The sequence below is a fragment of the Haliotis asinina genome, chromosome 2, assembly GCF_037392515.1.
Source record: "Haliotis asinina isolate JCU_RB_2024 chromosome 2, JCU_Hal_asi_v2, whole genome shotgun sequence".
Classification (NCBI taxonomy): domain Eukaryota; kingdom Metazoa; phylum Mollusca; class Gastropoda; order Lepetellida; family Haliotidae; genus Haliotis; species Haliotis asinina.
Genome location: NC_090281.1, coordinates 72,416,623 through 72,444,300, shown reverse-complemented (window position 1 = coordinate 72,444,300; position 27,678 = coordinate 72,416,623). Strand labels below are relative to the sequence as shown.

Below are 27,678 nucleotides of genomic sequence, written 5' to 3'. Positions count from 1 at the left end.
TTGAAAAATAACCATGGATTCCCGTGATAGCTGAGAGACTAATTTCAATACACTTTTTCTCAATTTTGTACAAACATAAAATTTACTCTCTTTATTTTTCACAAAGTTATGAGTACCAGGTAACTGGAATGTTGTTGTTGTTAGTCATTTTATTGCCAATATTGCAGTTGGAAGATGGTAGAACTGGACTTGCATCAAAGTGAGTGACTGAGTATGGTTTTGCAATATTTCTACATCAGGGGGAGGGGGGCATCATAACTGCTCTTCATACATTGTACCCATGTTTGAAGCCAGGTCTTTGCTGAGATGAATGACTGCTTTAACCACCAGGCTACCCAATCGCTCCATCAAAAGATATTCCATATATATTACAAGGAAGCGTTTGATCATTCAAATAGGCTTTTATTCATACAGAACATAAGAATACTTGTAAAAATAGCATGTGATTAAATACCAGCACATGTGTACAGGTGAATCTGGATGACATCACTGAGAAAATTTCATTCTTCGTTCATGCCACATCATAAATATCCATTTGCCATATTTCATATTTTACCTATTATTCAGGAAAGTGACATTTCACAGAAAATCCAAAGCATGCATGTGTTAATAACTTGACATCTTACTAAATATGAATATATACATACTCAAACAAAGCAACACCCGTCTTTGGCAATATGATCCATTGGTTTTAAGAACATCATGCAATTTGTAGAATTTTTGGCAGTATCTAACAAAGCCAATAACATGAAACAAACACCAAGTCATGAAAGTCATGAAATGTAAGATGGGGAATGTGGCTAACCAGATAACTATTTCTCTGGTCTCAGAAGAAAATTCTGCTAAAACATTGTCATCTTGTCAACAGGACCATTTGTCTCTCAGAACACTCACAAGAGAACTGACAAACATTACTGCAAAACCATGAAATCTTTAATATATAAAAAGTAACAAATTCATTGGTAACAAAATATGGAAAGTACATTTTCATAACTACTGTTGGGACTAATCTCAAAGAGTTTTTAATCAACAACATTTTCTGCCACTTTCAAATGGAACCAATTATTGTTAAACCATATCAAATACATCTGACAAGATGTTCACAAGCCCCATCAAAAGCCCCATGTTAGGCTAGACCAATGTGATTACTTGTGGCACAGAAAGGGAATCCCCCCAAAAATATCTGATGGCAGGTGGGAAACAATACCTTTTAAAAATAATTCTTGTGTAATAAATGATTAAATATATTACTGCTTTACCATGTGTAAGTTTGCAGGAGGTAGATACAAAGTAACATAGGTCCAAAGTGACTTAAGTCCTATTGCCAATGACTGATACTCCTGAGCACTTGTAGGGAGCTACGAACCTAGAAAATCTGGGATTCACATCCACAATATTAGGTTCCTGGCTTGCTCATGGCAACTCACTGGCAAATAATTATGTTGGTCTGGTCTGAAATTCCAATTGAATGACTTAATACAATTTTTCTTGTCTGTGGAGAAATTCAACCAAAAATGATCTTGGTACGTTAAAAAAGACAGGACAATACTTTCCCTTATGACAGTGCCATTTCCAAGCTTGATCAATGATCCTACTTGATTAAAGCGTTAACACACATGAGATGTACAAATGAGGAATAACAAGGAATACATGTATTTAGAGTTGAAAATAGGTTTCTCCAGAATTGGCACAACACTTTCAACCCTGCTTCTCAGAGCCATTTTATTTGATATTGACTTTTTTTGACAGTTTATTCAGGTCATTTGATCACTGTTAGCCATAACTTATATACCTGGGCCTAGATTTTCAAGTCTCTCTTAGCATTAATACAGTCATAAGTGCCATACATTAACATTAATTTATGACTATCTTAGCACTAAGATAGCTTTAAAAATTTAGGTCCTAATTACTAGTAAAAGTTCCCGTTGACAGTGTGCACAGTTGTGTTTGTTGGCATTGCCTGTGTGGTAATAATATACAGATAAAACATTCTTCAACCCCTATCAATCACTTATCAGAAAAAATGTACAGGAACAAAAACATGTGTGCAGCCACATTTTTCACCTGACATTTGAACCCTGTGTACTATAATGTAAACACTGCAAACAAAGATAAGTCAACTATAACAGATCGTTTAACATAATCTGCACCACATACGTGCTGAAAATGTTCACCCTTGCACCATTTGCTTGACAAAGTCTTCAAGCATTATGCCTATTTCCACAAGATAATTAAACAAAGGATATCAACACACATGCAAACTTTGAAATAATAAGCAACACAGCTGATAGTTATCAGCAAATAATGGATAAGTAAAATGACAATACTAAAACTAAAAAGTATTACTCAATACATATAAAGCCTTGATGATACTTTTATATCATATCCTCCACCCATCCTTGATGTTACTTTTATATCACATCCTACACCCATCCACCTCTTGCTAACACCATCATCACACATACCACGACCATAAACACACATCATCACACACAATCCACCTATTATCAGTACCATCATCACACAAGATCCCCACACCGTCAATAGCCATATTCCACCTATTTACAATAGCTTGTAGAAGCTGAATACAAATGTGCAATTTGGTACCTTTTTTAAGAGAAAAAAATGTAAAAAATGAAAAGTTGAAATCTGTAAATTGACCCAGATTTCCAATGACTAGACAGATGCATCACACGAAAATAAAATCACACAAAATAACTAAAGGGAGCTGCAGCTTTCTGCATAAAAATAGCCAAGTTTGGAGAATAATGGATATGCCAAAACATGTATATTATGGTTCACATGTAACATCTGAAAAACTTGAATTAATGAAGCTGTCAGTTTGTAACTAGGGCTGGCTATAAATATTGTCAATAGGAACACTTATTAATCATTCTCTCTATGAAACTGAATCAACCATATTGTCATGAAACATATGTGATAGAATGAAGTTCTTATTTACATACACAATTCAGAAAGTTAGGTATTATTATATACTTTGCATCTAACTACTGTTCAGGACAATGTTCAGTTAGACTACATTAAAAAAGTGAAATGTTTCTGTGACATCAGTGCATCACTTTTATTTGTGAACATAACAATTTTCTAACTTATTTAAAAGAAAATAAGTCTGACTTGGCCTCGACCTGATCATCCACTTTAAGAATGAGTGTCTGTAAGGACGAGTGTGACTGAATCTATGACTCATTAACACATGGTAACTTCCCAAGCTGTATTTCTGAGAGAAAAAAAAAAAATGCGTTCCTCCTTTGTCATTTTTTTTCTATAAAAATTAAAAATAAAGTCCTACTGCCACAATTTAATTTTTGTTATGCAACCTTAGTAATATCAGAATAAACATGTCACCACTCACAAGTGAAGTGAAATATGCTCATTTGCTGTAGACATTTTTGGCATTTTTGCTCAAAGTTACTTCTACAGTGTTCATCAATAGTCAGTTAATATTTGGTTGAGAATTATTGATCTGTATGATCTACAGTGACATCCAGCCCTAACTGAGACTGAGACCAACAACAGCTTAGTTCACAAAGCTCAAATCTACCGACATAGCTATAATATCCACTCAATAACCCAGGCCCAGACCTTTGTCTCACTGGGCTCCAAGAAGAGCAACTACTACACCACTATAGAAAATAATCAAAATCATCACACATCATGCACAGGCACAGACATAAACACTTTCTTGTCACAAGTATCATAACAACTGACTAACATTTTATTTCTGATAAGAAGTTAAAACAATCCATTGTTCAAATCTCTTTGCTCAAATTTTGTTCAAAGCACAGAAACCACCATCATAATTAGTATGAGGCATCAGAGATTGTGATTGTCATGATGACCCCTTATATTCTTACAAGTTTAGTCTGCCAGTTTACATCCGTTCATGGCAAACGTGAGCTTTGTAGTGCCCAAGAGAAGTCCTGAGAGACCATAAAACTCACAAATACTCTGAATCAGGTAGATCCCTATCCACACATGTTGAGGACAAACAAGCCTGGTTCCCTGAAGTCATCAAATCTGAACATTATCTGTTTCTCATGAAGCCCTAAGGATCTGCCGCTCATCAAACAGAATGCTGTCTCAACACATTACACCAAACAGTAAGTCATTCATGGAGAGTTAAACCATTCTAATATCCATTGATAAGATTTCCCTTCAAGTTCCACTTAGTACCACTTACAAAAATATAAAGAAGAATGGAAACAACCAACAGGATTGGTTCTCATGAATGACACAGATAAACTGGTACACAACCCTCGACTTGTGGCTCAAGGGACACAACTCTGCACACCAAATTGCTGAACATAAGGTTACCACGCATTCATATAAAAACACATTGATCAATCATATTTATCCACTCATGGCATATTTTGCTTTTGCTTTTTCAACTCAAAGCTGTGAATATGTTTTACAACTCGAAATAGTTTGAGGCACCCCAGATTGATAGTAGAATTTGAAGCAAGCTGACACCAACAAATAATTGTCAACTAATATGTACCACAGAATCACAGAAGTTGTCAAGGCACAATCCATCCGGAAAGTATACAGGTAGCAAGGAAATGCAAGTCTATGGTACATCATTTCTTTAATAATCTTTTCCAAAATATCAATTATTTTTTACTCAGATCTGCAGGTAAAACACTGGAGTAACTATTCATATTACAAGACGGATGTAACCATAGTGACCACTTAATATCAAAATAAGTGAATATTGGTACATGAATCATTGGGAAAACAACCAAAAGTCTCTTTTTCATTTTCATTAACAGCATTAGTAACTTTACGGTTCTAATAAAGCAAGGATCAACCATTTCAAATAATTTTAGAGTAGTTTCTCCTGGATTACTGAAAGGTCAGTCACTCAAAACACATTTCAATTAAAATATTTTCTACACTCAATAAACACTGTATCACAAATTTCATGATTATTTCTTTGCAAGAAAGTTATCCTGATTACATTGCTTTTGAAACACTGACATAAAAGTGATAACATGACTTTTAAGACACAGAAGTTGATTCACACCATTTTCATAACAGCTCATTTCCATGCTTTAAAAGACAAAGAAATAGAATCAGTATCTGATAGCCTCACAGACCAAGATCCATAAAGATCCAAGATAATGGAATTGGTGTTCAATTGGTGTCTTATATATTTGAGCCATTATTGTTACAGATAAAGAAGTGTTTGTTAAACACCTACTAACACAAATTGGGAGAGCAACTCTGACATACACTGAAGTCAAATTGTAAGAAAAGAAACTGGTTGGAATGTTGAGCAGCAAAAGGGCAGCAACAAATAAAGTATTAGATATTCATCCCAACTGTATTAAGAGGCAGGCTTGAGTCATTTAATATATGTTTGAAACTTTGAATACATTAACTTCCAATGATACTGATTGACAGATGTATTTTATGCAGTTAAGAATTTCGAGAAATAAAAGCAGTGAAACCAGGTTGGGATGAAAACCTAATACATGTTAATTTATTGAGCCTTTTAATGGACAAGAATTTCAGCAAGCTTGAAGTCAAAAAGACAATACTTTCACAAAGCAGTCACTACACTCAAACTGCTCCAACCCAAGAATATCACAGACCAGATGCAGTTTTACAGCTATAACCACTCACGGCACAACCATTCACCTTCCTTTCTCACACATATCACCAGGGCAAACAGCACTGATATATAACAGCAAATCTTTGACAGAAATGTACCTTTGTTGTTCCAGCATCAGAGGGGACCCGGAAGGATAATATGGTATGACAGTTACTCCTTGTTAAGTCTTACACACTGCTTTCATCACATACTTCCAACAGGGAATAAGAATGCATACACAATCAATGACCTCCGTCAACTTGCCCAAAGCAGTCTTTGAAATTTGAGAGCTGTAAATCCCATTCTGTAACACAGGTACTCATAAGACTGCTTTGTGCGAGTGAGCCCAGTATAAAGTCATATAAATTTTCGACCAGATAAGATCAGCATTGTTGTTTTGTTTTCTCCTAGGTATTCAGTGTTCGAAATTATTTTAATGAAGTAGCAAGTGCCTGCTACCTGGTTTAATAATAGGTAGCAAAAGCTTTTACCTGATAGCAGCACTTTTTCCTATTGCACGAAATACATTTTTTAATCAGTTCATAGCATTATATGTACCTCTGCACACTGGTATTTATCAAGTTATGCAAAAGTAATACCTTTACTTGTACTAGCAGATGACATTTTATCGCCCTTCAGCTTCAGGAAATGATGACTGTCCATTATCAAACATATGAAGCAGTAATGTTATACTTCTCCACATGCGCACTGAGCTGACCATTTCTCTGTCACAATTACGTGAATACTGCGATGCGCAAGTGACCAAGAAAAGCTATGATGAGCATTTTTTTGGAAATTAAAATACAAGTATCAGTAAGTTTATGAGTGAAAGTGCACAATTTGAGATCTTTCCTTTGCAAATGGCCGTTAATTGATGAACATAAGCAGTTTCACTAAAAATGCCAGGTAGCAAGTTGTTGCTACTGTGTGTGGGTTTGTTCAGGTAGCTAGACAGGATTTTGAATACCAAATTTGCTACTTCACAATGTTAATTTCCAACCCTGGTACAGTAACATTATCATCATGCTTCATACACTTAAGGATTTATGATGGAAAACTAGTTACAGCAATTTAAAATGGTTAAAAATCAAAGGACAAAAGAAGCATTGACGATAGGGAACCTCCAAGCTATAAAATATAACAATTTTCTCATAATGGGCTGTGAGATAAGCAATATGTCTGATGGTTTGCTGATGTTATGTTTGAGAATCTTCACAATTTTTGGAGGAGCTGTTTGTCATCACATTCGCACTGAAAGACAATGTAAAAAGAATGCTGCAAACAATATGTACTTCAATAAATACTACTGAACAAATCAACAAGCATAGTACTTACACAGGCCAGCAGATCTCCAGGCTGAAGTCCCCTGAAGAGTATCAAGAGAATCAAGAGCAAAAACAAAACAATAAATTGTTTCTCCATTCTCACACATCCAACACGTAGGTAGAAAAGTTTTCTGTTAGCCCTTAAGGTAACTAATCAAAATTACAAAATACACACACTGTTCTATGTAGAGCTAGGCAGTTATGGCAAGATTAAGGGTTCAGAATACCAGCAACAGTGATGTTGGTGCTTTGGCCTTGCATACAATCATTGTGTATTCTAAATCACTCCAATGTACAAATGATGCAGTGGGCGAAATAGGCACTGGCCTGCAAGCCTGTGGCTAGCAAAAATTCAGTCAGGCCAGGAAATCTCCATGATCACTAGTCTGACTGGCTAGTGAATTTTCAAGGAGTCATTTCATCTATATATCACTCTCTCCAAATTGTTAAGTTATAACACACTTTTAAATCATGCAGGATTGTGGCCTGATACAAATTACAATCATTTTAGCAGATTAATATGAAACTAATGTCAACATTCAAATTTTGAACTAGTGAATTAGAATTCTGTGCGCTAGTTACTTTCAGGCACAGTGAGGCCAAATGGCTGGCAAAATTTCGCAAACTGAATTGATGTAACTATCACACCAACATTTGATCACTTAAATCAGATATTGCTTGAAAGTTTTGTTACTTCAGATGGAACATGTAGCTAAATAACGTTTTGATAACAAAATGTGTCTCATAGAAGAGCAAGTTTGTTGAATAGAAGTCTGGAGCTTTTGTCCCTCCTTAAGTTTGCCGGTGGGTTTAATATCAACTGTGAAGTTGGACGTTGATGACCTTTTTCAAGAAGTACACTTGTTTAGTTCAAGAGAGGATCTGTTTCTCGACTAAGGTCTTGAAGAGGAATGTCCTTCTGAAATGGAAAGGGAAATATGACAACTATGTGAGAGAATGCTAGTGCCCAGAAATATGTCACGTAAGAGTATAGTATGATGCTGCTTTTAGCAATATTCCAGCAATATCATGGTACACCAGAAATGGGCTTCAAACACTGTGCCAATGTGGGGAATCGAACCCGGGTCTTCAACGTGACGAGTGTACGCCTTAACCACCAGGCTACCTGACAGACCAAAATGGTACATTAATATGAAATGGGTTTGGACATCTCTTAAAACACTTGATGTGGTTTCCAAGAGATTGCCTAAAAACATGCCCTTACAGCATAAAATCTTGCTGAGAATATCCAACACAGGTTTGCCTCCTATGGAAGCTGTCTACCTGGTCCAGATTCAAGTATTTCCTGACTGGCAACATTTGCTGGAATGCTGCTGAGTGCTGTGTTGAACAAAAAGAACAAACATCAGGACTGCCCGATGTACTCACATTTGGACACATGGTTCTACGGATGACGATGGAGAGGACACAGACGAGGATGAACGCTCCTAGTGTAATCAAGCCATACTGCACAGCCTGAGTGATCTTGATTGGTTCCTGTACCTCCTCATGGAACTTGGAAGCAGACTTATCATCAATAGCAGCACTCTGAAATTTCATCAGATAATGTTACATCATTTAGAAAATGTAACAGGGCCCCGTTTCACAAAACTCTCGTAAGCCTAAGATCTCGTAAGTTTTCTCGTCGCCATTGTGCCTCCTATACTGTAGCATAGGAGATGCGAATGCTACGAGAAAAGTTACGAGATCTTAGGCTTACGAGAGTTTTGTGAAACGGGGCCCAGATCAGCAAAAGTACCATTTGCATCTGCATGTGAGTGAGTGAGTGAAATTGGTTTTGATGTCAGCATAAATGTAAGATGAGAGCAAAAAGTTACTTATGCAAGTTTTGGACTTCACCAATGTGCCAGAAACCCACAAGGAAGAGTCAGTTGCTGACAAACCAAGACACATAATCAGTGATAATCAGGGATTCGAACCTATGACCACAGGTTTGTGTTATATCTAAGGGTAGCAACTCTCCACATCATAACTGAATTGACAATGCAAACACAGTCATGCCCCGTTCAAATGAGTATTAACTTATAAATATATGCATTATATTATTGCAGAAATTAATACATCACCAAAACATGTGAGTGTTGCAGCTAGTCTGACATCAAGCATGAAATGAATGTGAAATTTACTATCACTATCCCATTGGTCTTTGACCCATGAAGATCTGGGTTATAATTGACTTTCAGTAACCCATGCTTGTTGTAAGAGGTGACTTAACAGGATAGGGTGGTCAGACTCATTGACGCATATCATCACTTGCGTAAACCTATGCTCATGCTGTTCATCACATGTTTATCTAGTCCAGGCTTGATTATTTACAGACCACCACCACATAGCTGGGATATTGCTGAGTGTGAGGTTAAACAAACTAACGAACCATTAGTCATTGTTCTCATCATTCTTATTGTTCTCATCTATTTTCCTGCTCTATCTTATCTTACTTCAACAAATCAGCAGCAGAGAAACCAATCAAGGCATACATTCGCCTTTACCAACAGAAACTACTACATTGAACCTGCTTTTATGCAACTAATGACTAGGTGTTCCTGATTCTTTCCCTTTGCAGTTTTGGACTAAGAGTATGCAAACAGATTTCCATATAGCAACAACTACTAAGAACCCTTAAAAGAAACACTTTTTCAATTTCAGGATTGGGACTTTAAAAGGACATATTGTCTTACACTCAGAGACATTTTAACTATGCATTATAATATTGCAACATTTCACAATATAAATACAAACAATTCCTCTTTATTGGTCTTGATATTTGTAAAGTACAGACTAAATCTACAAACCCATCAAGCTAGTCATTGATAAATGAATTGGGAAAATTAGAATTCCAATTTCAGAAATAAAAATGACACTTGCTGTAGAACTGGGGCTGAATATTGGCTCTGCAGCCCTCTGTAGACAGATCTTTGGAGTATATGAACGTAATAATTGCTGACGTCAACTTGGACAAGACGATCACTAGACCTACATGATTTTTGGCTTGATTGTATGAAATTATCTGCAACAGGAAGATATGAAAATGCTGCAATGATTTCTTAGAAATACTTCAAAATAATTTGAACAAAGAGCTTTTCATCACATGAAAAAAACCTAAGAAAGTTTTGGACAAAACTTGATTTTAATTCACATAAAACAATATCCATGTAACATTACCTCATTAAGCCAGAGGATAGGCAGAAACACAGGTGTTATCTTCTCAGTATCTCTGTAAAAGACAAGCATTGTCATCAAGGTGACGTAATCTCCCACTGTAAATTATCAAATCAATCTTAAGAAGTAATGTAAGTTTAAGACGAAGCTACATGTCAGCAAAAACATGAGCTGTCAACCTCTTGATATCTTGCTCTGTATCTTGTTCAAGCACATACATTTTTCAAGAGTGACTTTGATCTTGACATGAATTTCATGGTGTATGAAATATGAAATAATAGTACTAAAGATATTGCTTAATGAAACACCTCCTCCAAGAAAAGTCTTGAAAGTCTATGAAGAAAATCCAGTGAACAGTTCTTGAGATATCTTACTGACAATTCAGGTGAACATACTGAAATCTTCAAAATTGCCAAAGTGACCTTGAAAATTACGTGAAGGTTACCAAAATTTACTCGGACCTGCACCTTCCCTAGATAAAGATCATTGTTGAATATGAAGAAAATCCACTGAACGGTTCTTGAGATATGTTGCCTACAAGGGTAAAATGTTAAAGTCCCCTTGTGACCACAAATGACTGTGACCTTTCTTATACTGTGATGAACCTAGGTACCAAATATTTAAAGAATCTAGTCAATGGTTAACCTAAATAGTAAATGCTAAATGCACAGCAAGGGAACAAAACATGACTTCCAACAAAGTTCATCACAGTATTAGGTCAATATCAAGTCATCATGAGAGCTTCAAGGATCTTAATCCTCTTGCATCTTGTATGCCCATGATCTGCAGTGTGGCTTGTATTTTCATCCAATAATTCAAAGAAATCCCAGCATGATTTACATGTTTCTTCAAAATCAAAGCAAACCCAGGATTTCATTATACACATTTCATCCAAAATATATATTTCTTAATTCATTCTCTTTCATATTTAAATATTGGTATGATGACTAACACAATGTAGGATGTTAGAGCTGTTGCTGATTGATATTAATCAAAAAACAATCTGTACCCTCCCCTACTTATCTTGTGCAATTTAGACTTCACAGACATCAAACTTTACATACACCTTACTAAAACATTGCGTACTATAGTATAGTGTAATCACAGAACATAAGTTTTAGTGAGTGAGTGAGTTTAGTTTTACACAGTTCTCACAGTACAGGTAAGTCTACTGTATGGCCACTAAATTGTTCACAAGTTATGTCTGTATGTATATACCAATGGCTGGTTCAATCGAGCACCTTAAGGGACAGTTCATGACTTACTTGATATGACTAATTGGTTCCACATAGACATTGATCTGGAGTTTCTTCGCCACATTCATGGCCACACCTGTCATCTACAGGACATAAAACAACAGGTGTTAATAATATTTTAAAGCAACATACAAATGATGTAGTACAATATATGTATGAAAGCGGAGTTAATTCATTTCCACAGAACTGAGGCTTGTAACTTTATCAAGTAATAACTGGGTAGGATTAATGAGTGGGTGAGTGTGGTTTTACTAGGGACTTACAGGACGCAAATTCCCGCATCCCATATGCATAAAAATTGACAGTGGATGCAAAAAACATGTATTAACACATCCACTGGGATGCAGAGAAAGTCAAAATACTTTTGTAATAATTCCGATTAAGTGACAATAGTATCACTGAGATTGCTACTGACTGGAGTGATTTGCTATTTCATTGCTGTGGGGAATCGAACCCTGGTCCTTGCACTAACTTATCCCATCAGGTTGGATATGGATCATTTGATACATGTCGAAATCTAAAAAGGAACACACCAGGGGTCATTTCTACAGAGCCGTTACATCACTACTAAGGCTGTAAGTCTTTGTTAGAGAGAGTAAACAATCGCCTTTGGAAAGACTATTTATTAAAAATGGATGGACCAGAGAGAATCCGATGAAGCATGAACTATAATACAAATATATGGAAAGGCCATGGACATTCCATAAAAATAAAGGTAGGTTTTGTATTTGGTCCTTTGGGGGAGGTTCATGGAAACACTGTAGAAGGACATGGTAGGTCATCTTCCCATAATATGAAAAGCATCACTGTAAAGAAACCAAGTGAATATTAAGGAAACGTGTCTCACTCTTATCACCTGTCATCATCGTATCATTGCACCTCTACTGGATATTCCAGATGGTTAGCCAAAATATCTGTAAACAATAAAGCCAATAAAGTGCGTCCATATTGCTCATCTGGAGGACAAGTATTAACCTACTGGCTCCACATCCACAAATGTCTCATGCTCAGCCCTGATTGGGTGCATGCCCTCCACGCCATCGATCACTGACTGGTCAGCTGCCAGGAAGTGGGGTTGTGACATCATCACAGGACTTCCTGATCACATATAAACAAATTCATGCAGAAATTTGATACAAACTCTTCTGTACCCTTCATAAGTTAAGGAAGTGTTTTTGTTCAAAATTAAACAAAAAACAACTCAATATTTTAATGGCAGATGTATTAGTATTACACTTAATTCAATGCATTAATGTAAATTTAAGAATTCAAGATTTTTCATCTTTCTGTACTTCTTGTCACCTTTACAAAGCCCTCACATGGTATACTAACACAATTTAAACAATGCTATTTGACATTTGGAAAATTTTGCTAACATATGATACAGATTTTGATAAGAAAACAATGGTAACTGAACCCTTTCACTGTTACAGATATGCTACACATACTGAAAGAAACAAGCCTTAAACAGTGCTATTGGAGGAAATCTGTAAAGAACAGAGCCAAGAAGTGGTGTTTTCTTATTTGTTTCCATCAGTATATAATCATCATAGAGACATCATGACAAACTTTATGGATGAACAGCTTCTTTTTTCAGGTGAAGCTACATTTTGATCCAGAGGGAGGGAGCAAGCGAGCAAGGGAGGCTTTATGCCGCTTTTTTCAATATTCCATCAATATCATGGCAGGGGTCACCAGAAATAGGCTTCACACATTGTACTGATGTGGAACATACCATAATTGACAAGACACATATGTTACTTGACAGTTGCTAACCTTCTCTACAGACGCTGACATTGAGGAGTCCAGAGGGGAGGCAGTTTCCTGGTGGGGTACAGAAGCCTGCATTGTTAGGGTTCGCAGTCACATTCAGAAACATGGAGTCAGGTGCCACAAACCTTGCCAAGCTGATATCTTTGAAGGTGTAATCATATTGGTACTTTACATCCAAGGATCTGTGAAGTAGAAAATAGAGTTAGCCAGGAGGGTTACTGTATATCGCTAAGTAAAGAAAAGACCCTTGCATAGACCTTCAAACTCACATGCTAATTTAAATAACCCATCTATAACGTTGTGATGAAGCCCATCATCAGAGATAACAGTTCACTCCCAAGCATCAGACGTTCCAATAGTCAGACGGCTCGATCATTAGACAAATCAGTCAAGTGTGACCAGTGTAACTGCCTGGCCTTACCTACTAATTAATGAATTGCTCCAAACTCTGGACAGGGTGAGTAGGCTGATCCCAGCTACTCAAATTTGTTAACTGAAACAGATTAAACTCTTTTGTTTTTGTTGTTGCTGCTGCTTTTGATCAGTGTGTGGAGAGGCATGTGATTTTGTAGTAGTTTGTTCAACTAAATGGAATACAGGAAGTATGTAGAATGTAGTAAGCATTATCATATAAGCTTTAACTGTTTTGTATATACTTGAGTATATAAAGTTCTCCGTAACTCAAGCTGAATCTCACATGTGATATATAACATGAACTCTAAAGTCAGTACGATATCACTGCTATGGCTGGCATACACAGAGTGGAACTTATTCAGTCTCAGAGAGGAACCCAGCAAGTATATCTTGATGGGTTCACATACTCCTAGAATAAGACCAGAGGCCAGACAACACACTGGAGATGTATCATTAAGACATGCAGAGGGAAATGTTCCACTGTTGGGGACTTCCTGAGAGATTCCTCAAACCACTGCCACCCACCAAGAGATCCAACTTCAGTCAAGTTTGGCAGCAACTTGCGGAAACGGGTCAGAAAAGAAGCCACACCTGTCCAGGCGATCTACAATGCCGTGGGTGGTCTCCAGGCTCCAGACGACGTCCCACATCTGCCTTCCTTCCCCAGTTTGATGCCCACTTCCCACAACGACTTTGGAACCATCACCACAAAGTTGGCCCAAGGACAAACAACAATCTTGAGGGATTCCATTCCCGTATCAACAGAAGTCTACCTCATCAGCATCCCAACCTGCATAGATCTGTGGACCTGATACAAGGCATTCAGATGTCAGAAGGCACTAAGCTGGACAGTTGAACTTAGGTGCTGCTCCCCCACCCAGGAAGAAAGTGTACAGAGAATCTGTGGGGAGATTCCTTCGTTTGAAAGAAAAGCTGACAAGTGGCCAGAAGACATCCATTGAATTCCTGGATGCTGTAGGACATCTCCTGAAACTTGGCTAAAACGATTGAACTGTGATGGTGATTGTGACTGATATGTAAATACTGCATTTTACGTAAAGTGAATAGTGCTATAATTATTGGATACAATACTCTGTTACTGACTGACATATATGTAAATAGTAAACAGAGCTACACTATTGTTAAATGATAAAGTTGGTACTTACATTTCTTAACAAGATATGTAATTAACATTTAAACATTTAAACTTTCCTGGGACTTACTAAGTTTTCATTGTTGTGGTCTGTTCCATTTTACTGAAAGGTAAACAGGTAACTAATGCTTGACTAACCAACAAAGGGCTACTCTGATAATTACCTGTCTGACAGTCGACACGTCTGACATTTGGGAAGATACTGAGCATACATAATCCCATAATTTGTATACAGTCAGGCTGCTTTAGTCTGGACCCTGATAACCTGCTTCCCACAATATCCAAATGGTAGCACGCTGTAACTAATCTTCTGCACTGAGAATACTTTGAACAATGTCACCCTATTCTCTGTCCCAATATATACACAGGAACTGAGGACTGTTCATCTTTCACTCCTATCACATAAACATTAATCCTTTCACATTAAGTAAAAAAACAATAGTAGGCTAATATGGCGCTCATATCCAGGCATACTGCCTGCTCAAAGCTCTATGTACATTACTATCCCTGGTCATAGGACACTGTTACACTTTTCCCAAACCTGAGACAGCATACAGCCATGCTACCTGTTAGGCATGATGAACTAGACACTCACATTGGTAGCACATCCTCATGGTATTCATTTTACAACTTGGTGAACTGAGACAATGTAACTCTAAGTATCTTGATGATGTCTTGTACCGACTGTAAAATCTTCACATTCCTCCATCACCCATGAACACTTTGGGGTAATACCATGTATTGGATATCTCTCAATGCAGTCAACCAAGGAAATGAAGCCGTGCGGAAATAAGACTAGTCTTACTTACACTGTGGATTACACCTGCTGGTGCACACCTGCTGGTGCACACCTGCTGGTGCACACCTGCTGGTGCACACCTGCTGGTGCATAGTCTACTAGTGCATGATACTGAATCAGTTTGAGTATTGTGTCAAGTGAGAAACAACTTTCATGTGAGAAACAACTTTCATGTGGGGAACAACTTATGTGGGAGAAACAACCTCCCAAAGAAACAACATCTATGTGAGAAACAACCTCCCAAAGAAACAACACTTGTTTGAGAAACAACCTTTGTGCAAGAGACCTCTGTGCAAGAAACACACCTTTGTGCAAGAAACAACCTCTGTGCAACAAACTATCCTTAAAAATCCTCACCTGCAAATGTCTGAAGAGAACAGATAGAGGGGCTGTGACTTGTCCACAAATGGAGGGAACATTGTGCCATCTGGAAGAAGTTTTGATGTGAAGAATTAAACAATTCCATTTATTTGAGAAGTACATGCAGTACACCAGGGTTACATCTGACCCTGACCCCATCTTAAATAGCAATTTGTTATATACATCAGTTCATCATAAACATTGCTTAACATTAACAAGGCTACTGTGGTTGTCATGGAACTCATGAGCAGAGCATGGAAGAGGTTTTGAAATTTGTTCAGGTTCAAATGAAACATGTTAAGAATGATGTTCATGATGCATGGAGATTCAACCACCTTTGTCCCTGCTGATAAGGGGAAACAATCCCAAAATCTCAGCAGCTATTGCTATGAGAGAGTGTTTGTTTTTGTTGATTATCATGTCACATTGGTTAACTTTTCATTGTTCTGGGTCAGAAAAGCTTAAAGCACTGAGTGTGACTGGAACTCGCATCTTGTAATTCCGCTTGTTGAGAGTGGGCTGAGGAGCTCTGTTTGGAGTTACAATCTGTTTGAGTCAGAAACTGACCAATGAATTGCACATTTTATCATTGTACCAAATTGCCAAATAAATATATATAGTACATATGTTTATCATTTGCTAATACCCAACAGCTTTGTGATATTTGAAAATTTTCTTGACTCCACCAAAAAAGATGTTTAAGAAACTATCATCACTGAAAACGCAAAAGTTGTTATCTGTCTGTTGTGAATCCAGAATAAAAATCTGTACTGTCATTCACTGCTACCATTCTCATTTTACAATCAATATATTATTGAATATTTTTTATGTCTGTGATCCACTTTGCTGGTTCAAAGGGGACTCACAAAACTTCTATCTTGAACAGTTGACCAACAGAAACTTCACACATGTTTAACGGAACTTTTAGTGATATACCACATTCACAGTGAACGTCACCCAGTTTTCCCAACGTAATGTAATATAACGTCATTTGCCAAACATCTCTGTCATTCATGGTAATAAATATAAATATAAAGAAATATCTGTGAAATGAAAAAGAGCAAAATAACGATTAACTTTCAACAAATATATGAAATATTATCTCTTGCCACAACAGACATCTTTTAAATAAACTAAGCCTTGACAGAAGGATTGATAAATACACATATTGTCTTTGAAATAATCATCCCAGTCAACATTTGCACCTTAACCATCTGTTAAAATGTTTTTGTCCAAGACTGAGAATTAATTTCAGATGTCTTACCTGTGCCGTTGATCATGTTCGCTGCTACTGAAGTCCAATATGGCAGAGAGCTGTTATAAACAAAAGAAACAAATCAGCTCTCAAGTACAAAATCGGTACACAGAAGATAAACATGCACTTAAGCGCCAAGACCTGTAGTTTGAGGGTGGAAAATGGCAGAACACTGCACTCATAACACATGCGCAGTAAATAGGTTTGCAGAGCTTGAAACAGTAGAGAGTCGTTGAAGGGCATTTAGAAGTGATACACATAAAGACAAGACTTTTTATGGATGACAACTTCTTTATTGTGAAGAGTCACGACAATAAAGAAGTTGTCATCAATAAAAACTCTGGTCTTTGAAACAGTACGCCTCTCCGGCATATGAGGTCGTGAGCAATAGTCTAATCTTGCTTGTGTACACAAACAAGTAAATTATCTACTAGTTGCATAAAAAAAAAACATGTTGATTGTGACTCAGGCACAGAGAAAAGTCATTGTCTGGTTTATTGACACCTATATGTCTGCCTGTCTGTCTGCTACCATAGTTTAAATTAGTGCAGACAGTAAATTAAACCCATATGGGCCTTTCGGTTTACTTTGTGTTTACAATGTCGATAAACATCAGGTTTTATCATGTGTTATTATGTATGTTATCTCATAAATATAACTCACACTAACTATTCACACAATGTAGGATTTACCTGACATTTAAGTGAGTGAGGGAGTGAGTTTAATTTTAAGCTGCATTCAACAGAATTCCAGCCATATGGTGTCAGTCTGTAAATAATTGAGTCTGGGCCAGACAATCCAGTGATCAGTTGCATGAACATCCATCTACACAACTGGGATACGATGACATGTGTCAAACAAGTCAGCAAGTCTGATCACCCAATCCCGTTAGTCTCCTCTTACGACAAGGATGGGTCACTGAAAACCAATTCTAACCTGGCTCTTCACACGTCACATCATTTGAATTATGCATGGTATTCATAAACGCACTCATGAACTGAAGTTGTCTTTTGCCCAGGGATTTGAAGACCTACATACATGCTTTAATCCTGTTGAATTTCTGAAACAAGTTACACACCTGTTGTAGTTCCAGCTCCTTATCACAGCGAACTGACTTGCATCATTCACACCAGTGTTGATGTTGTACACACCATCATCAGATCCGTTTTGCTGAAAAATGAGGATGTGTGTGATATATTTTAAAAAAAAGTAATTGAATTTTAATGTAACTGTTAATCCCATCAAAATCACACTATTTCTGTATTACCATGGTAAGTACATGTACGCATAATGAAGGAGGGTAAGCAGAGATTGTATTATCATTTCCTGTTTAACACCACACTCAGCAATATTCCAGTTAGATAGTGGTAGTCTGTAAATATCAAATTTAGACCTGACACTGAAGTGATAAAACATCTCAAGCATTGCATCACACAACTGGGATACGATGACCAAGTAAGCAAGTCTGACCACTCACCCCTATTAGTCACCCCTTACAACAAGCACAGATTCCCAGACCAGTTCCCACCCGGATCTTCATTAGCACAAAGCCATGAGTGATACATGCCCTTGACATTTACCATCTTAGTAATACCCTGTGGTACTGATACAGTAAAGCAACAATAAACCAATCAGTGTAAAGTCTGATTCAAACCCATGATCATCAAATTAATGTTGAACTCATCATACCAACAGAATAGCGTCACATATGGGCAAAACGTGAACCAATTTCAAAGACGCAACAAAGAAAACACAATATCCTACATTATAAAAAAGACCAAAGTGGTCATCAATGGTCTTGTTGACGGTGCGCTGTAAGATGTCATCCACCAACTTTAGCAGCTTGTCTTCATATCCCCACATGATGTCTGATATCGAGAGTTGGAGGAACAGTCTCTCTCCCACTCCCTCCAAAACAAGGTCAGTCAGCTCCTGGATGAACCCATACTCAAAGCGAATCAAGTTGGCAATTGTCTGAAACAGAACCCGATGCTATTTTGTAATATCAAGTAATCCAAAAGAGAGGTTGAAATGAGTGTCAGGGGGTATTTCACATTGTTACATCACTTTAGGCTGGAAATATGTAATATGTAAACATGCAGAAAGTCCATACAAGCACACTTTGTGTTGTAGATAAGTAAGTGAAGTACCAGTGGAGCAGATTAACATATAAAACATTGAAAACTGTCCTTATCATCATGGGTGTATTGCTTGCTACACATACAACAATGGGTATATTGAAAACTGTCCTTATCATCATGGGTGTATTGCTTGCTATACATACAACAATGGGTATATAGAAAACTGTCCTTATCATCATGGGTATATTGCTTGCTACACATACAACAATGGGTATATAGAAAACTGTCCTTATCATCATGGGTGTATTGCTTGCTACACATACAACAATGGGTATATTGAAAACTGTCCCTATCATCATGGGTGTATTGCTTGCTACACATACAATGGGTATATTGAAAACTGTCCTTATCATCATGGGTGTATTGCTTGCTACACATACAACAATGGGTATATTGAAAACTGTCCTTATCATCATGGGTGTATTGCTTGCTATACATACAACAATGGGTATATTGAAAACTGTCCTTATCATCATGGGTGTATTGCTTGCTATACATACAACAATGGGTATATAGAAAACTGTCCTTATCATCATGGGTATATTGCTTGCTATACATACAACAATGGGTATATAGAAAACTGTCCTTATCATCATGGGTGTATTGCTTGCTATACATACAACAATGGGTATATAGAAAACTGTCCTTATCATCATGGGTGTATTGCTTGCTACACATACAACAATGGGTATATTGAAAACTGTCCTTATCATCATGGGTGTATTGCTTGCTACACATACAATGGGTATATTGAAAACTGTCCTTATCATCATGGGTGTATTGCTTGCTATACATAAAACCAAGGGTATATTGAAAACTGTCCTTATCATCATGGGTGTATTGCTTGCTATACATAAAACCATGGTTATATTGAAAACTGTCCTTATCATCATGGGTGTATTGTTTGCTATTCAAAAAACCAAGGGCATATTGAAAACTGTCCTTATCATCATGGGTGTATTGCTTGCTATACATACAACAATGGGTATATTGAAAACTGTCCTCATCATCATGGGTGTATTGCTTGCTATACATAAAACCAAGGGTATATTGAAAACTGTCCTTATCATCATGGGTGTATTGCTTGCTATACAGACAACAATGGGTATATTGAAAACTGTCCTCATCATCATGGGTGTATTGCTTGCTACACATACAAACATGGGTATATTGAATATTATCTTACCTCACACATGAATTGCGATTTCACCTTGTATCAAAAATGGGAACATTTTCGATGAAGCATATTTTGAGATGTTATTTTAGGAAGTTTAGCTTTGTCTGAGATAATAGTGGATGGTATCACGAAACAGGAAATTTCCCACAGAATTGAAAATATTAAGTTTATTTGTGCATGATATATTTAGAATTTTATTGGCCTAAGTGAGGGTTGAAAAGGAAGGACACGTATGTCCCTGTGGAACCAAGGGTTAAAGTTAAACATAAACATAAACATAAACATAAACATAAACATAAACATAAACATAAACATAAACATTGAGGATACATCAACACATGGCCCCCTCATGACCAGTGAACAACTTATACTGTCCTTATCATCATGGGTTTATTGACTGCTTCACTTACAACCATTGGTATATTGAATACCGTATTTATCCTACCGAACCCCTCAATGTTAACTTTGAGCAGTATACCCATGAAGGTCCCGGGGTAGAATAGGCCTTCAGCAGCCCATGCTTGCCATAAAAGGCGACTAAGTTTGTCATAAGGGGCAACTAACAGGATCGGGTGGCCAGGTTCGCTGACTTGGGTTGACACATGTCATCAGTTCCCAATTGAGCAGATTGATGCTCATGTTGTTGGTTACTGGATTGTCTGGTCCAGAATCGATTATTTACAGCTCACCACCATATGGCTGGAATACTGATGAGTGTGGTGTAAAACTGAACTATCTCACTCACTTTGAATTTTAGCGAACATGTTTGAATCAAACGATTTGTATCTTGCATCTTGCTCATTTTCCCGCAGGTATTGTCTTAGCAAAATCGCCACGGTGTAATTCCCCTTCATAATATTAACAGGGACTACATTTGGACATTTTGTCCATATTTATTGATTGAAATGCGAGGCAAATTTTTGAGAGTTATGTCCCTTCCACTGATTTGCATTCACAAAACATTGGTGATTTCTGTCTACGTACCAGCATGGGTATGTTGACTGTGGTGAAGGTATCCGATTCAGGACCTGCAGACATATGGCGCTGGAACTCAAACCATCGGTCTTCCCGATACGTAACTGTAACGTTGTCATTGAATGTGACATTCACCTTCTCCCGATGCTCCCTGACATAAGAAACATTTTTCTCAATCACAAACATTTAGGCTTTCACAGGGATCATCAGAAACATTCATACGAAAAATGTCCAATTTCAACCATAAATAGCAATTGATAGTTAAGGAGACGCTATATTTGCATATCAATAGTGAAATCAATTGATTTTCTAAGTTAGCAAGTTGAAACTCAAACTTGGTATTTGTGTAATGATGCGTACAAGTGTTACACATGATGCTCTCCTTTGTTGTAGTTTGTGCAATATCTGAAACAAATGTATGGTGCATTCAAAGGTTAAAATAATCATAAAACAAATATAACTGTGACATGAATTTTAAAAGTTATATGAGGATTAAAAATCATGAGTGTTGCAATACCTTTTTCCATGTGAATAGTTCATAAATTGTGTATATAAATGAGGATATGAATCACTGGACAGTCTAGTCCACATTTAATTATTTACAGAATACTGTCATTTAATCCTGGATTATTCCTGAGTGTGGCTTTAAACAACAAACAAACAAACTGCTGAAAGCAGTGCAAAACTATGGCTACAACGATTCCCCCAGTAAAAACATCAGGGTTTGTTTAACTCTCAGAGTTGACTTTTTGAGTGTGAAGTCCATTGTTAACTTGGCAATATCCACTAACAACAATTCACAAATGAATAATTAACCCAGCATCAACCAATGATGTTTCCCCTTATTGCAGTCATTGCAACTGCCTGAGTTGGAGACAAAGTTATGTTCTGGCTGTGAGGAAAGAAGTTTAATAGGTATTCACATATGAAATCAAATTAAGAAATACAGTTCATTCTACCACCATGTATAGTGTAATAAAGCATACTTTCGCCCTGAACTATTATAGTTAAATGATATAATAGTTCAGGGCGAAAGATGCCACATTTAATAATTTCTAAGCCTAATTTCAATTAATCTATGGCAGAAAATAAACAACGGTGTCTGCGACCTAAATTAAAAATCCTCGCACAGGGCTAACTGACATATTGTTCTTTTGACATGTCAGCCCCCTACATTACAAACGTTACGAGCAAAACAACGGAAGAACAGTTTGGTGACGGTTTATCTTCAGGTTAAATATCATCTCTACATCATTTTAATTACATCTGTGACTCTTTTAAACCATACAAGGCAATATGACCGTCTCATTTCTATTACCAACGAAAGTTTAGATCAGTACATTCAACTGAAGCTGACAAATCTTGCGACATTCCACGATTGCATTGTGGGAATGTAAACACTGCAAATATTACCGTGTCTCTGTAAAATTTTGAGTCGAACTGTGAGGCATTTTATCCTTCGGAAAACATAAACGTTATGTTTCCACCAGTGATGTTAGCTGTGTGATGCAAATGCAAACCAAGAAACAGGAAGCGACGAAGCAGTTTACTGTGGGAGGCTGTACGAGGCGATGGCAACTGACATCCATCGTGACGTCGGTTACATTGTGACGTAATGCAAAAAAAGTTTGATTACGAGGGAACAGACTGGAATGGCATAGTGACGTCAACACATTGTGACGTAATGAAAAAAATGCACATTATCATCTGATAAAGTATTGTCGGCCCCTGTGATCTTTCACTGAAGCATCTTAGAAATAGTGATAATAGTGATAATCTAAGGTGTCAGATTCAGTTTTCAGTGAATCAAACCAGATTGTTACAGCCTTATGTGAAACCCAACTCTCTCACTCACTCACTCCAACAAAGGTACTGGTATCCTGGTTACCTGTAAGAATAAGGTCCTTTCTGGATAACTGACGGGCGTTTTCCCTGACTGACAACCTCTTCGTGATTGACAATGTCCAACACCCATATTTGGAAATAGATTGGTACCGGAGGATCCAACCATTCATTGTAGGTTTCTGAGCCTTCTTTCAGATTAACTTGCTGAAACATCACAATGACACCTTCATATAACTTGTACAGACAAAAATAACTCCCAAGTGTTTCACTCAAACTTTCTGAAACAAAGATAGAGCTATGTTAATTTGATGCAATATCTGTCAATCTAAACACATTGACACTTGGTGGTCAGTTATTCACAGGCTTTGACTAGATGACACAAAATATTAGGGCTCTGTATTACAATATATTTTTTAATATGCCCGAATATGGCGTTATATTGGAAACCTAAGTGTTTGGCAGTAAGCTACACTAATTGTGTGTGTCAAATCCTAATTCCAACATTATGAGTCCCTAAACATATATGTTTTGGTTCTGATAACAGCAACCTGAAAATTAGGTTGCATAGTCATGGCTTCTGTTTCTTTTTTCATGCAGTTTATAACATAACAGTGTGCTGTTTTGTAAATGAATAGCAAAGGAAACATTTGTTGTGAATGAAAGTATGAGTAGATTTTAACTAAAACCACAAAGATAAATATAAAAGCTTCATATATGTTCTTTGCCCAATATACCAGTTCTCATACTAAATATTGCCACACCTGTATATCACTGACTTGATTGACACATTAGTGCCTCGATTAATACTAATGAATATTGGTCACAGGATCATCAGGTCCATACATGATTGTTCACACACTACCACCACAATGTGCAAAATAGTTTCCAAATTTTGCTGCTGGCCAATAGGGCTAGCTATGCCTGAAAGTTACTAATCTCAAAATAATTCTAAGTCAAAATGTGAACACAGAAACAGAGCAAAAGATTACACAACTGCTAATATGATGAACATTTTCATCAGGATATAATCCTGATTTCAAAGGGTAGTAGTAGTTGGCAAGAGATACATTTACAAAATGACACTATGAAAATTCATGAACCAGTCAGACCAGTGACTATGGAGACTTACTGGCATGACTGGATTTTTACTAGCCACAGGCTAGCACAGGCCACAGCCATACACCTGGAATACTGCTGAGTGTATGTTAAACAACATACAAAACTTTCAAATTGAGCTCTGTCAGTTGGCTATTTTTAATCAAGTTCTATAATAATTCTGCAACAAAGAATGATAAGAAAATCCTGGTCTTGTTCACAAGAAGTGCCTAGATTCAAATACACACGCTGATAAGGATGACACAGAGCTTTATCACTGAGCTAAACATTTTCCATACCACTTGTAAAGTTGTATGCAAGTTACTTGGTAAATATGTTTATCAGTAGAGAGACAGCTCATCTGAAGACAAGCTAATGGACTATCATACATACGCACAGTGTATAACAAACGTATTTTGATACTATTAATGATTTCATCTTAATGTCAAATAGGGACATTTCTGAGCATTGCATTGCATGTACTGTATAGACTAAGATAGGCATTTGTAATCATATCAATGATTTCAGCTTACTGTGTAATAAGGACTACTTTTCTGCACACTACACTTCATTTACTTGAACTTTAAACATGATGCCACTACACACTATAATACATGGTCAAGAATGTAAATCAGTGTTAACTGTTACACATCAAAGTAAAATCAGTCGGATGTAGCGATGTAATCAACCCATTCAACACTGCAGGCTGGAAAACCGGCCAATCAATGGTTGTATCAAAATGAACACCATCTAGCCTGAATTCTAATAGCACATGGACATACAGCTAAATTGTTTCAAATTCTGCCAGTGATATCTTCTAGCATTGATAGAACCGGTCTGGACTAGTGTGATCACGCTTATTTCCAATTAAATATTTATCTGTAACAAGACATGATGCTTTAATGGTGTTAGTGAGGTACTCAACTCGAGTTTTCATTCTACACCACTTTCAGTGGTTAAAGTATTCACATGCTAAAGACCTGGGTTGGAATTCCTACATAGGTACTGGTTGTCAAACAGTATCTCCATAATTTAGCAGTACTTACAAAATTACATCACCCTTCTTTAATGAAACAAGAATTAATTACAATACTCAATTAACCTTTCACCCATGTGTCCAGCGCATTTTCTGCCACCAATCATGTTTTTATATAACACAACAGGAGGAAATAATGGCACTGATAATAGATGTTTTCTCATAATACTAATGTCATAAAGTAAGCTCAAGTCTTGTTAACTTGAAATTGCTATCAAGTGAGTTAGTGAGTACAGTTTTACGTCACTTTTCAGCAATATTCCAGCAATGTCATGGCGGGGGGACACTAGAAAATGGGCTTTACACACAATGTACCCATGTGGGGAATCGAACCCGGGTCTTCAGCGTGACAAGCAAATGCATTAACCACTAGGCTACCCCACTGCCCAAAAAAATTGTTGAAGTGTAAGTGACCAGAACTGTGCAAGCATGACATGGATGTATTGGCCTCAACTGACCCCACCATGACATACATCAGAAACAGGCTCCCTGACTTGGTTGACAGGTCCTCGGTTCCCAATTGTTCAGAATGATCCTCATGTTGTTGGTCACTGTATTGTCTGGTCCAGAGTCGATTATTTACAGATCGCCGCCATATAGCTGGGATATTGCTCAGTGCGGCGTAAAACTAAACTCACTCAGACCAAGATGAACGTTTGAAGTAAATAGTCCTTCGACATGAGTAAATAGAAATTCTATAGCCGCTCATCACGTATGATAAAAGTATGTCTCAGACATCAGTAATATTGAAAATAGGGAATTCGTTTGGCTTTTACATTCTCGTCCAGATACGGCGACAATACCAGGTGATCTGTGATCGCAATTGAGGTATGAGCAAATATTCGAGTACTGTTTCATCTGTACACACTAATGAGTTTCAGTCTTGCGGGTTAGAAATATAACAAAACGGCTCAGCATTGTACAACAGCTCGAGGAAAATAAATGGTCATACAAAAATCTCAATTGTCATCGATATGAATGAACTGTCAACCAACCTGTTCAATATTCGAGTGTATCAAATTTTTAAAAACAACAATGAGAGCTCCGCCAACAGCTACTAATGCAACTCCAAAAATGCAAGAGATCACTGTACAAACTGCTGACTTGGACACCATTCCGATTCCTCCTCGAGAACGAGTATCACATGAATTAAAGTATCGTCACGGAGTTATATCATTGGATTGTCCAGGTTCCTGCGCACTTTGAGCTTTTCACAGTAGAGCAGACATGTGACTGACGCTGAAAACAAACGGGAGATAACTCTAATTTGTGCAGTGCGAACCTCAAAATGGAATGTGGATCATCGGTAATGTTATGGACATGACACATAAACACGGAAAGACTTACAAATTTCGCGTCTCTCAACTATCACTTTACAGGTGTAATAAGATATTATATACGGTACGTATCAGAAATAATACTATTGATAGCGTAATATTTTGCGATTTTTGTTGAGAGAAACAAGTCGTCAGTATTTTTTTGTCACAACTGCACTCCACAGTTCATATTTTCATAAAAACAATAAAATTTATCAAAATACTGTGACTGCATTTTGGTCAGTTTGACTGCAATCTTGTTGATAACAAGAACGTATGCTGTTCACTAAAACAGTGATACGGATGGAATCTTATTGTCATATTAGAGACTTGTTATTAGTAAAGCCCAAAGGTAGAATTTATCCTAACTTGATGTTATTATTTAGATTCACCCTTTGGAGACCCAAAACTGTGTCCTATAAGTGTCCTGGTAGGTTCTTATGAAAAACGATGATGATTTTAATGGAGAAACATGTACTATGGGAAATTCTCAATCCCCAAAGTTATGTATGTGAAAAGTACAGACCTGGGCTTAACGTAATTACCATAGATTACATGTTATTTTGTGCAGCAGAAAAATTCAAGAATTAATTTTCGTCAGATGTAAATCAAATTTTGGACTTTAGGGAGGAATCTTACCTACAATGACATAATTTCTGTTTAATGTTCTGTTGCTTATTTACCAAGTGGCAAGAAGTTAATCAACATATGTACAGTGCTGTGAACTCCTTTAACATTGTGCATTGGGACCATACTCATGTTGATAAAGATGAAGTCATCATAGCTCAATAGTGGTCAGAAAAATGAACTAAAATTATGTGTGCAGAACAGAGATTTGCCCATCAGATTTTACAAAGATTTTACAAAGTATCTATACTACAAAATAAAAAAGTAACGTGTGGAAATTGCGATGTGTCCAAATATATAAGTTGATGTGAAATTATTACATGACAAGATTTAATAA

The 27,678-nt window shown here is 37.0% G+C and overlaps 2 protein-coding genes across 2 annotated transcripts in view; one reads left to right on the top strand and one right to left on the bottom strand.

The window, feature by feature from the left end:
- The window catches only part of LOC137274272 (large ribosomal subunit protein eL31-like), a 329,417-nt gene that overhangs the window by 203,685 nt on the left and 98,054 nt on the right, over positions 1–27,678 (top strand). The gene's annotated exons all lie outside the window — the stretch shown is intronic.
- Positions 382–26,631, bottom strand: LOC137274268 (lysosome membrane protein 2-like). Its single transcript, XM_067807379.1, has 13 exons — positions 26,394–26,631; positions 23,311–23,471; positions 21,432–21,573; positions 18,894–19,103; positions 18,208–18,299; positions 17,139–17,188; positions 15,872–15,941; positions 13,152–13,330; positions 12,355–12,473; positions 11,385–11,458; positions 10,123–10,174; positions 8,329–8,487; positions 382–7,858 (listed from the first exon to the last, which is right to left on the bottom strand). The coding sequence occupies exons 1-13, from the start codon at positions 26,511–26,513 to the stop codon at positions 7,805–7,807; spliced, it is 1,482 nt and encodes a 493-aa protein (XP_067663480.1). The 5' UTR covers positions 26,514–26,631; the 3' UTR covers positions 382–7,804.

Bases quoted from the DNA above. Each gene is read 5' to 3' on its own strand.
- LOC137274268 (XM_067807379.1), bottom strand. From the start codon at position 26,513: ATGGTGTCCAAGTCAGCAGTTTGTACAGTGATCTCTTGCATTTTTGGA. The intron at 17,189-18,207 runs GTGTGTAACTTG...TGTTTATAACAG, and splicing joins AGGAGCTGGAACTACAACAG to CTCTCTGCCATATTGGACTT. The intron at 11,459-12,354 runs GTAGGTTAATAC...TATGTCCTGTAG, and splicing joins CATTTGTGGATGTGGAGCCA to ATGACAGGTGTGGCCATGAA.